Genomic DNA, 12,607 nt, shown 5'->3' with positions numbered 1-12,607 from the left:
ATTGCTTCCGTGCTTGTACTTTGGCTGGCCACATGACAGATAAATTCTACTTCTCTGTTCTAACTACTGCAAACCTTCTTTTATATATTTGCTAAGATGTTTGGACTTTCTGACAAGCACATAATTGCAAACTTAAATGCAAATGTGGTCCCTAGAATCATTTCACAGTTCTCATTTTAGGATTATTCTCCAGAAAATCTTATGTGATGAGTAGAAATTTCAGTCTACACAGCTATAATTTTGGTTAATTTGAGGTTCCACAATGTCTTAGTTTACTTTCTGTTGCTATAACATAACTCGTAAAACTGGCAAAATGATAAAGAAAAGAGGTTTCTTCTGGTTGACAGTTCTTGAGGCAGTCGAAGATTGGGCGGCCACACTGGAGTAGGGCCTTATACAACACTCCTATGGCAGAACAGTAGAACAAGTGGACCTCCTACCAAACGACAAACCACGAGACTCTCACTTCCTTTATGATCCTCTGGTCTCGTGAGAAAGTCATTGGTCCATCCTCATAACCATCTTAACTCCTGAAGTCTCCATTGCCTTCCAACACTAGTACGTTGGGAATAAAATACATTTCAGATGGGCAGACCATATTTAAACTATAGCCCTGAGGATTTAACCAGAGTCCTGTTTTGGTTCAGAGACCTGTATATGTCATAGATATTGTTTCTTGGGGTAATCATCCAGACTAGACCCTGTTGATGAGATGCCTCATTTTTAACTGTTGCTTTCCTGAGGTTCTCTGCATCCTAAGTTACAGCCTTAAGACCCTAGGCTTCCCAGCTCCCAGTAGTCTGTCAGTGTCTCTATCATAGAGGAGATGTTGAGCTGCCTCTACATTAATCTGGCTTCAGAAGCTTTGCTTGGGTCTGGCACATAGATCATTGTGCTACTCCATTGCCAAAGCATGGTGTGAAGAACACTGTGAGAGTGTGTCAGGCTATATCCTCAGACATAACATGCAAACATTTTGTCTGTTCCTAAAGTATGACAGATGTGACAAATCCTTAAAACTTGCCACTCCTCTGAAATCTTCTTAGGGATTGGGGACACAAATCCTTTTCTTCCCTCTCCACATGTCTCATGGGTTCCATCTTTTCCCTGAGTCTTACCTCAAGAAGCACTAGATTGCAAGTCTCATTCTTAAGGGAATATAAATATCTAATGTTTTTTTTTATTTCTGTCTAATTTTTCTCGCACAGATCTTATAAGGGGCTTTTTTAAAAATTAGTTTAAGTAAATTGTAATAAGGAAAGGCATAAATATATTCTCATGTTTTTCTTTTTTGAATGTGTCAGGTGGTGACTATATTTCTTTTCAGCTCCAGACTCAACAATCTGCATGGTAGGAATAGGATGCTCTCTTAGGAGATATAGGCCAGAGACACTCCCAGAGGCCCCTAAACAATTCTTACCATTTTTCTTGGTTGCCCACCAAGGAATAATAAGACACTATTGCTGAAGACACAGTATACCTTGGGTAGAAGATACAGAGAAATCAAACTGGAACTGAGCTGGAAGCCTTTTCCCTGCTAGCCAGTTTTCATAGTGGCAGAAAAATGTACTATGAATTTCCAGGAGAGAAAGGCACCAGTGGTATTACCCAGTTGTAAGCTCTATGAGCTACAATACCAACCTGTCAGGTAAGGCATCCTCACTGCAACAGTGGCATGATTGTTATGGGGACAACCATGAACTTTCTGATTGGTTCTGAGCCCATAATCCACAAAGGTGAGTTCATGTCTGGTACTGTAAATTCAAGTCAAAACTCAGGGCTGGGGAGAACTTAGGCTCCAGAGGGGAATTTACTACTGTTGTTTAGTGATACTGTTTAGTACCAAGTTGCCTTCTAAATACTTAGACCTCTAGTCATAGACAGATGTGACTCTCAGTCATAATCACAGAAACTTCTCTGCACAATGAAGGGCAGTGAGTGCATATGTTAATGACTACACAAGGTACTGAGTCTAAGTGATGGTTGAGTGTTCAGCCTTAAATAAATAGTTTTATTTGAATAGTTTTTAAGTAATAAAATTGGGTAATCAGAAATAATCAGTTTGTAGAGAGTATGGTAGTGGATATCTATAATCCCATAATAAAACATGAGGACCATGAGTGAATTTATGTCTAGCCTGAGCTAATAGTAAGGTCCTGTCCCAAGAAACTAAGAGGCTATCCCCACTTTCTCTTCTATCAGGTTCAGTGCAATAGATTTGTGTTGAGGTCTTTGATTCACTTGGACTTGGGTTTTGTGCATGGTGATAGATATGGATCTATTTGCATTCTTCTACATGTCGACACCCAGTTATTCCAGCACCACTTGTTGAAGATGCTTTCTTTTCTCCATTGTATAATTTTGGCTTATTTGTCAAAAATCTAGTGACCGTAGGTGTGTGGATTTATGTCTGGTCTTCCATTTGATTCCATTAATCAATGTGTCTGTTTTTTTGCAAATATGCTGTTTTTATTACTATAGCTCTGTAGTACATCTTGAGATCAAGGATGAAAATACCTCTGGAAGTTCTTTTATTGTATAGGACTGTTTTAGCTATCCTTTTTGTTTGTTTGTTTTTCCATGTGAAGTTGAGTATTGTTCTTTCAAGGTCTGTAGGGAATTATGTTGAAATTTTGAATGTATTGGCATAGGAAGCAACTCCTTGAATAGAATACCAGTAGCACAGATACTAAGATTGACAATTAATAAACGGAACTTCATGAAACTGAAAATCTTCTGTAAGGCAAAGGACACTGTCAATAGCACAAAATGGCAGCCTACAGAATGGTAGCCAACCCCACATCTGACAGAGGGCTGATCTCTAAAATGTATAAAGAACTCAAGAAACTAGACATCAGCCAACCAAATAATCCAACTGAAAAATGGGTACTGATCTAAACAGGGAGTTCTCAACAGAAGAATCTCAAATGGCAGGGAAACACTTAATGAAATGTTCATCATCCTTAGCCATCAGGGAAATGCAAATCAAAATAACTCTGAGATTCCATCTTATACCTGTCATAATGGTTAAGATCAGAAACACAAATGACAACTTATACTGGAAAGGATGTGGAGCAAGGGGAATATTCCTCCGTTGCTGGTGGGAGTGCCAACTTGGACAGCCACTTTGGAAATCAGTGTGGTAGTTTCTCTGAAAATTGGGAACCAATCTACTACAAGATTCAGCTATACCACTCTTGAGCATATACCCAAAGGATTCTCAATCATACCACAAGGACACTTGCTCAACTATGTTCATAACAACTTTATTTGTAATAGCCAGAACCTGGAAACAACCTAAATGTCCCTCAACTGAAGAATGGGTAAAGAAAATTTGGTACATTTACACAATGGAGTATTAATCAGCTGTTAAAAGAAATGACATCAGGAAATTTGAGTGCAAATGGATGGAACTAGAAAACAAATCATCCTGAATGAGGTAATCCAGACTGAGAAAGACAAACATGGTATGTACTCACTCATAAGTGGATATTAGCTGTAAAGTAAAGGATAACCATGCTACAGTCAACAGACCCGAAGAGGCTGGGTGACAAGGAGGACCCAAAGTGGATGCTTAGATCTCCTTGCAAAGGGGAAATTGAGGAGAACTCCTGGTTGGACTGGAGTGAGGTGGCCATGGGAACTTGAGGGAGAAGGTTGTGCAGAGGGGTAGAGTGCTGAGAGAGATGACTGGAAAGGGGGCTCTTCAGAGTCCAGTAGAAGTCTGATAGAAGGGAAACTCCCATGAGTCTACAAGGATGGCCCCAGCTAAGACTCCTGGCAGCAGTGGATGCATAGCCTGAACTGGCCACCCCCTGATCAGATTGGTGACTGTCATCATCAGAGAGCTTTCATCCAGTGACTGATAGAGGCAGATTCAGAGAGGATCAGGGCCAAACATTGGGCCAAGCTCTGGGAGTCCTGCTGAGGAGAGGGAGGAGGGATTGTAAGAGTAGGGGGGTGCTGTCAGGTACATTGCAGGAAAACCCCACAGAAACAGCTAGCCTGGCTCATAGGAACTCACAGAGTCTAAACCAACAACCAGGAAGCCTGAATGGGACTCACCCAGGCCCTCTGCGTATATATGACAGTTGTGTCGCTTGGTCTATTTATGGGACTCCTGGCAATGGGAGCGGGTGCTGTCTCTGGAGCTTTGGCTGGCTCTTGGGAACCTATTCCTCATGCTGGTTTGCCTTGCCTAGCCTGAATACAGGGGGAGGTGCTTGGTCTTAAGGCAGCTTGATATACCATGCTTTGCTGATGCCCATGGGAGGCCTGCCCCTTTATGAGTGAATAAGGAGGGGTGAATTGAGGGAGGGTGTGTAGGGGAAGGGGGGAGGAAGTGTGAGGAGGCAAGGGAGGGAAAGAGAGGAGAGGCTGCAGCCAGGATTAAAAAGAAAAGAAACTAGGAGGAAAGTATTAAATAATCTTATCTTGTTCATAAGCTTATATTTTATATTTCAGGGCATGCAGAGTGGGAGTTCTCAGGAAACCGAATGCATTTATGGGAAAGGAAGTTATTCCCTATATTAAATATACTTTAGAAATAGATACTGAAAGCATCCTCATCTGTACAATAGAAATGTACTTATGTTACTGAAAGGATTAGATAAAACTTGTCTCTGACATAGTTAAAAAGAGCTGGGCCATGGAGAGAGAGACACACAAAGGCCTTCCTAAGCTTGTGAAATGTTGCTGGAGGCAGGTGAGCAGCAATAGAAAAGCTCCTCTGTCCATCTTTCTGACTGGCTGCAGCTTGTGGCTACTGCCCCTTTGTGTTCAGGTTTGAGCTGGACCCAAATGTGAGCAGGCTTCTAACACATCACATCTTCAGTCCTTCTGAATGGTTGGGTCATATCTCTGCTGCACACACTGTCATCTGGGGGGCATACACTTTGGGGCAGAAGAATGTATTACTGGAGAAAGGGCATTTTATGGAGAGGGGAGTACAAGTGGTTTTTAAAAGTCACCTGGGAAACGTGTGAAACTGTAATGTGTACTCAGTATTTCTGGGTACGTTGACTTGACATCTTGAATAGCCACGCTAGAAGGCATCCTTCACAAGTATATGCATTTGTTTTCTGCCTAGCCTAACAAACTGATAGACCATGACAAGAGGGTCCTCCAGCAGTGATGACAGTGGTGTGGAGAGCTGTCTATGGCACAGTCCTTGTTCCTGGATACTCCAGTCAATCCCCTCCCCACAGGATTTTGTCAGACAACCAGATGAATATTTTTTCCTTAGTGCAATGACTTGACAATTCAGATAGAATACAGGAGTGACAACAGTGTGTTATATTCTGGGATAAGCTGGAGCCCAGGACCCACAAGGATAGATTTGGAAGAGGAATTGAACCCTTTAGTCCTTTTCTCTTAGGTGACTTCTCCATCACTGCCCCATCTTCCACATTTCAGGATCATACTTATGAACAGAATGGAGTCACAGAATTTGAGACACAAAGCATCCTAGTAGTATTCTGGTTCACATTAACAATAGTGAGATGATGTGGAAATGGATGCACTAATCCAGTGTCTAGAAATTTGCTTCAAAAATGAAGTAGATAGGTAAGCAGAGGGGATGGGATTTATAATCTGCACTCCAATGTGTTAGGAGCTACAAGAAGAAAGGTGGATAATGAGGATATTTAATGTTGTGACCTTATCCCAAACACAGTAATAAAAATAACTCCCACCATTGAGAGAGCAAGACCCGGTTCTATAGAGCTCCACAGATATGTGTCTTCTGCTATCCATTCTATGGATGGGTAGGGGTTTAGAACTAAAGGATGAACATCATTCAAGTGCACTAGGAGGAAGCAGAGGTAAATCATGAATCCCAGTTAGAGTCTATTTTACCATGTCAGTTCTGAAGACTGGACAAAATTTAAATAATACAAAGAAAAGAAGGTTCCTATCAACTCTAACCAATAGCTTCTTTTTCAGTCCCCATGCATTGTTTACAAGCATAATGGCTCAATTATTACAGGCACTTTGCTGAAGAGCCTCTTGGAAAACAGCTATAAAGAGGGGAGAAAATACAGGGAAAGGCACCTAAAGTTTCCACGTTGAACACCACTTACGCATCTGACCCACCTTCACTTCCTTTTTTCTAGTGACTAGCATAGACACTGTGTGCATAAGGAAATAGGAGAACTTATTGAGGACAGTGCCTGTACTTTAAAAAGATACACATACCCTGGCTATAGAGACAGGGGGCAGAGTGTGGCCAGCTGAAAAACCAACAGAATCAATTCTCACTGGGCATTCTGAAGGGCACATTGCAGACATAAGGATGTTTCCAATATTCAAAACTGTTTGAAAGGAGATTTGATAATGCTACATAAAGAGAAATTAAGGAAGCATGATCATGACAGGTATATCTTTAGAGTGGATGGATCTCTCTTTTAAGTTGTGATTGTTTTGCATTAAAAGAGAGGAGAGATATGTCTTGTCAGTCTTCATATAGTTGTACAAAGGAATAGCAAAGGTGAGGTTAATTTAAAGCCCTAAAGACTACTCTACGCAGAGGGGCTATGACAAGGAGGAAGAAAATGAACATAATGCAGCCTTAATTTATTCTTTCTCTTCTCTCTTCCTCAATAAGAGGAGCACTATATTATTTTTCCCTGTTCTTTTAGATTGCCAACTGATCAGTAAAGTGCTAATTAAACTTAATTATGTCGACTCTGATTTTAGTCACAACAGAGGTAGAAAACACAAGAATTAACTACATCAATTACAAAAATATATCCTCTTTTCAAAAATGTTCTCTTTTCTTTTCAATGTTTGTACCAAATATTTGCTATAGTCTTGCATGTGACACAAAATATATAGAAAGACAGTTTAGTTGCATCTACAAATGAGAAATCTTGATGAGGTAGGAGGTTGACATTTGCTTAACTCAGCAGTATGCATCCATAAGCAGTTTAATATCATCTGTCCTTTGATATCAAAAGGTTTTCCAGGCATTGTCATTGTCCAGCATCCGTGTTAAAAAAAAAAAAACCTATCTATCTATCTATCTATCTATCTATCTATCTATCTATCTATCTCTAGAGAGAGAGCTTGGTTTTAGCTACTCTGGGTAGTTAGTAGATAAGCAGGTCTCCTGCAATCTCAAGCACCTGTACTTGGTCTTGGGCAACGGTTTATTTATTTTTTGAAGTTACAGAGATTAGATGTGGAAGTTTTTTCTACGGAACTATGCAAAGCAGAACAAATATATCACTGCATTTTTTTCCAAAGAAGAAAATAATAATGCTTGCAGCTTGCATCACTGTAAGTTTGACAGCAGAGGATAGGATGTGCAATCAGGAGGAGAGTGTGAGCTCCCAAACAGACTTTCCTGAACTAAATAATGTCCAGGATCAGACTAATGTAAGCAGGTTGTCTTTGGAGTGTCCAAAAGAGGCTGTAACTTGTCACAATGCATTGGCTCTCACTTCATTTTTTTTCCCCTGTTGGGTTTGAGGAACAACATTAAGTGAGGTACTTCTATGTGGTCCGCTCAATCTGCTCTTTCCAAACCTAGCTTCTGTTTATGGTGACTTTGCAACCTTAACTTCCCAGTTCCCGTTCACACCAACTGCTTACAGCTCCTCTTGAAACAGGTATGGAAATCTATGAAATTTATTGTATGTCATTTACTTGTACCTCATGTGTTAGTGGAGTCCAAGAAAGGACCATATGTTAGGTGAGGGGTTTGGTTTGGCTCATATATATTTATTATTGTGATGACAATCTACAAATTGATAGATAGTTGGCTAGGCATATATACGGCAAACATCTAAGAGTATATAGCCTGGGGCTTCCATGGTAAATGAACTAGGAAATCACTAGTTTAGAGCTGAAATTCTGCAATATCAGTTCACAGTGATGTCCCTTGATACTTCCTTTGTGTATCTTTGCCTATAAAATGGGAATAAAATAATTATTGAAAGTGTCTCTTCCCCTTGTTCGCATATGTCCTAATAAAACTGTCCAAGTTTCCACATCATTTGGAAGCAAAGTACACTAAAATATGCTGTGAAGTGAAAACAGGGTAGGGCCAAATGGTTGTGATATCAATATTTCAGGAAGGAAAATCTTCTCAAATCAGGCATAGAACACTTTAGTCTTTTCATTTCAGGATACATTTTGGAAATCGAAATTATCAGTGTGGATCAGATAATAGCCAGTCACTTTACCCTGAAAACAGTGTAAGAGGTGAAGTTATAGAAATGGGAAGAGACCAAACAAGTATGTGCAGAAATTAACTTTTTTATTATATATCATATAATGTAGTAGTAAAGTTTGTTTGAAGTGCATGAATAAAAAGTTAGTGAAATTACAGGAGGAACAATCTATATAGCAATAATTGGTGCATTCCCTGTGCATCTGAAAGAAAAAAAAAAAGAGTTTTCACTCATATTTTGGCCTAAAACTTAGTGTTCAGGTTCCCAAGATTCTGACATCAGAACCCGGATAACGCTGATTAGAACCATAGGGGCTTTACAATAAAAGCTAAAATATTGACCATATGATGGCAAAAAGTCTTATTTTGTGGTTAACTTATTCTCTTCTAGCTACTCTCTGATGAAGTTGGTGGCGCTGTGGAGGAGGACCTCCTCCTCCTGGACGAGGACCGGGAGCGCTCAGCATTATAGGTGACATGCTTGTCGTAGTTCTCCATCTGAGCCTCAATGAAGTCCCTCTGCTGCTGTCGGATGGTCTGGCTGATGAGCCCAGGGAGGGCATGAATGCTACCAATCAAAGTCTCTAATTTTGTTTCCAGGGTGACGATCCGTTTCTCAAAGTCTTCACTCCTTTCATTTAAGTCGGAAATCATGTCATACATGATATTCTGGGTCTGGAAAACAAGATTGAGAAGACAGGAACAGAGAAGTAAGAGGCTTCATTACTCTTGCCTCAGAAGAAAACTGTCAACTCTTCCAGCTTCAACCCTAGCCTCTTGCTGGTGACAGGTGTGTCTGCTAACCGAACAGTTTAGGTTCCATGTATTCTTAATATGAAGATATAAATGACTGATGACAGGCATTAACTGGTTATGATTTAGGAAGTATGGTGTAGTTATTGCTTGTTAAATGCCCAATGATTTTAGGTGGCATAAACTTAGATAAAAATGTTTCATTGTAATATTTATGTGGTAATGATTCTTATACAAGTTAGCATATCAAATTCATTTCAACATGTGACATTATAATACGGCCAATTTTTATAATAACAGTAAGATTTAAAGAACAAAAGAAAATAACAGATGATAGTGAAATGTAAAAACATGATGGGAGAGTAGGAATAAAGTTTAGGATCAATTGATTTGAGCAGATAACTTAGTAATTTAAAACAATCAATACTCACACATCTTTTGTTGTCTATGTTCCAAACCTCAGACCTCTTTTCATTGAATCCAACAAAAAGTTTCACAGATAAAATGTCAAATAATATAAATCCTCAATAAGGTTAATAGTTGTGGGGAATATTAAACTACAAGTCCATGGCTAAGACTAAAGCTCAGTGGCCAACCACTTGCCTGACAAGCACACAGCTCTTTACACCACACAAGTCAAAATTTACAGGTTGCCTTATTGGAATGGTCTACTTAGAGCTACATGACTTGAAGTAGGAATGTGAAATGCTTTCTTGAACAGAAAACTCAATTGATCAGAGGGAGTCATGAGTCTAGGTCTTAGTTATAGTTCCTGAAGAAGTTAAGAAACTTGCAGAGCTGCAGGGTTGAGCAGCTCAGAGCCAGGGATAGAAAAGAGTGGCCAAGAGGAAGGACAGAGATGCTATACTGAGCCTAGGACCATCTTTCCCAGATCCAAGACTCCTTGTGTCACATCCTCCTCCTACTCCATTTCTTCCTGTATCTTTTCCAGCTTCACTGATGCTTAAAGATGATAAATGAACTGACTGAGAGAGTCATTCAGAATATAGGCATTTTGAATATAGCCATTCAGAATATAGCCATGGACACAGAGAGCACTAACTTCACTTTTACTACATTCTTGGGAAAAGTGAACAACATCCATTCATTAGAAAAATACTGAACTCTTATGACATGTATCATCCTGTGGTCAGAGTAAGTATGGTACTGCATAAATAGCTCAAATATATTTTACCTTGTGTAGACCTTTTATGTATCTAAGTAGTGCTGGTGTGCAAGCACATGAGCTCATGTGTGCTAGGTTGGGCAGATTTCAGTTTCCTGCTCTATTCTTAACAGTATACTCCTTTCCTTTATACTAACTTAAAGGAGTCAGCTTTATTTTTTAATGTCCAATATTTTTAAGCATTTAACCTAGGAGTGATGCAACACATAAATATTATTTCACTACCTCAAGTGAAATCCACGTTAATGGAGGATGTCTTTGTCCTGCTTGCTTGTATACTGCCCAGCTTATGTGAATGATGTCTGCTTCCCTGAGGTGAGTCACTGAATACTTACCTTGAATATGCATCTAGTATGTGTTACTGATAATGCATATATTGAATATAATTTGGAAGTATTATTTAATAAGACTAGGCCAAATGTCTAATTTTCACAGATTATACTTGAAGATTTGGCAAAAACATAATATGATTTGTCAAATATAAAACAGGATGTATGTGTTGCCTCTGCCAAAGCAATTGTGCTAAAAGGCAGAACACGTATATACTTCTATTCTAGAGTCTCCTTTGGAACTAGCTGAACAGGATGTGATGTTTTTACAGTTGATAAATATTCATATTTTCAGAGTGGATTTTACTTATGAAGGAACAATAAAAAAAGCAGATAAATTTTTTGGATGTGACAAAGAACTAAAAAACTATGAATGTACTTGGTTAATAAAATAGAGAAAAAACATAAAAAGTGAGTATAACTTCTTTTGAAACATAAATTTCATTTTAGAATATACTTTCTGAGATTAAAAAATAATAAGGATGATGAGTTCTACTTATCCCTGAACCTCATAGTCACATCTAAGATGTATATAGTTCTGTTCTTCTACAGATGAGGTATCATTTCATATTCCTCTAAGAGGTCTTACGGTATTTCCGGTGCACTGTCCCCATGGAGTCTTTTAGCATTGGGGTTGGATAATGAATATGGGGAAAGAGCATATGAACTCAGTATGAGTTATAGAAAAAGAATGCTTCTAAGTTGGATCATTGTTTTGGGGTGATGTGGTAGCTGTGTTAAGTTTGTGGCAGCGTCTGCAGAAGTACTGCCCATCACTGTGTAGTGATTAATTTCTATGGCTACAACCTTATGGCTGAGCCCCTCTGAATTACCTTTGCCAGATCCACTAGGGTATTTGCTTGATCATTTAGTTTCCTCTGTTCCATCTTCACACTTCTCAATCTAAAAGACAGAATTTGAAATCAGAAAGGCCCTCTTGTCTCTCTGGCCAGGTCACTGCTTTCAGAGGGCATGCACAAAATCCACAAGAGCAAATAACTGCATGGATAATGCCTTGAGTATTTGGGGGGTAAAGTCCACACTGGTTATGTGTCTGGTACAATGAGAAGCATGCTTCCCCAACACCGCAAAAAAGAAAGGAGAGCAAGAGATGAGATGTCCTCAGGACAACCATGTACCAGGTAAGTTGAGTTCAGGAAGACTCATAAGGATTTAACCATATGAGAAAAAAGCCAAAACATTCCTTAAAGCTCCAGTATCATGACAAATAGACATAGGAAGAAATATGCAAAGCAACTAGAATTTCATCATGTTGGAGCAATGAACACCTTCCTATGCCTACGTGACTAGATACAGGTATTAACCCTGTTTAGTCTGAAATGAATTGGGTTAGGTATTTGAACCTGATGAAAACACAGTGATAAGTGAGATTCTTGTTAACAAAAACCACTTTTATTCAACCAGCAGCAAGATAACTCAAAACATATAATTTTCTTACTCTATTTTGCTTGACTTTACCTTAAACTGACATTGAATTTAAACAGAGGCCAGACCATATCTTTGGGAGAATCTCTTTTAGTTTTAAATGTAGGTTTTTTTTTTTTAAAAAAAATTGACAAAATATATCTAGTTCGTAGAATATCTATTTTTAAGATTAATTTTAGTTACTTTAAAATATCCTTGCATGTATTTGATTGACAGTCACAAGGCCACTCTTAAAAAGCCATTTTTCTAAATAAAAACTGTTTTTTTAAACTTATTTATTGTAGAACCCCAGTAGATATTCCACGATTCTTATGTTCAAGAAATTAAGACTTTACAAGAGAGAGGTAGGTTACTGTTCTGTAAGCCAGACATTCAAAGCCTGACTGAAAAAGAAGAAAAAAGAAAAAAAAAGAAATCAGTATCTCTGAGCTATTTTGTGACAAAAGAAAAAAGAAAATCCATGCTAATCTCACTTGGGCTTGATAATGAATCATTTACTGAGTATAGTTTCAATGAGTAAAAAGAGTATTTTATACTTTTTAATTTAAATAGTATATAACTACATAAGAGAAATAAAAAATTCACAGGGCAAGATTTTACTGCCAGGGAGATTTTCCTAATGTGTTTAACAGCACTTAGTGATTTCATCTTGCACCTAAGAGAGCGAGCATGTAGCTGGGTCTGCTCCACAGTGAAGATACAGCTCCTGCCAGCTAGAGT

The 12,607-nt window shown here is 38.8% G+C and overlaps 1 protein-coding gene across 5 annotated transcripts in view; it reads right to left on the bottom strand.

Annotated features, from left to right (window-relative positions):
• Nucleotides 1-8,239: 8,239 nt before the first annotated feature.
• The window catches only part of Kcnn2 (potassium calcium-activated channel subfamily N member 2), a 385,056-nt gene continuing 380,688 nt past the window's right edge, over nucleotides 8,240-12,607 (bottom strand). For 4 of the 5 annotated variants that reach the window (XM_052742128.1, XM_052742130.1, XM_052742131.1 and 1 more), the window contains 2 exons: nucleotides 11,275-11,344; nucleotides 8,240-8,848 (listed from right to left, as the gene is read on the bottom strand). In XM_052742128.1, the coding sequence (XP_052598088.1) occupies nucleotides 8,561-8,848; nucleotides 11,275-11,344 (358 nt within the window). In that variant the 3' untranslated portion in view covers nucleotides 8,240-8,560. The remainder of the gene's footprint in view (nucleotides 8,849-11,274; nucleotides 11,345-12,607) is intronic. The other variant, XR_008219161.1, reaches the window with a different exon arrangement.

This window comes from Peromyscus californicus, unplaced genomic scaffold, assembly GCF_007827085.1.
Source record: "Peromyscus californicus insignis strain IS unplaced genomic scaffold, ASM782708v3 Scaffold_17__1_contigs__length_78620276, whole genome shotgun sequence".
Classification (NCBI taxonomy): domain Eukaryota; kingdom Metazoa; phylum Chordata; class Mammalia; order Rodentia; family Cricetidae; genus Peromyscus; species Peromyscus californicus.
This window is presented reverse-complemented; position numbering and strand designations above follow the sequence as displayed.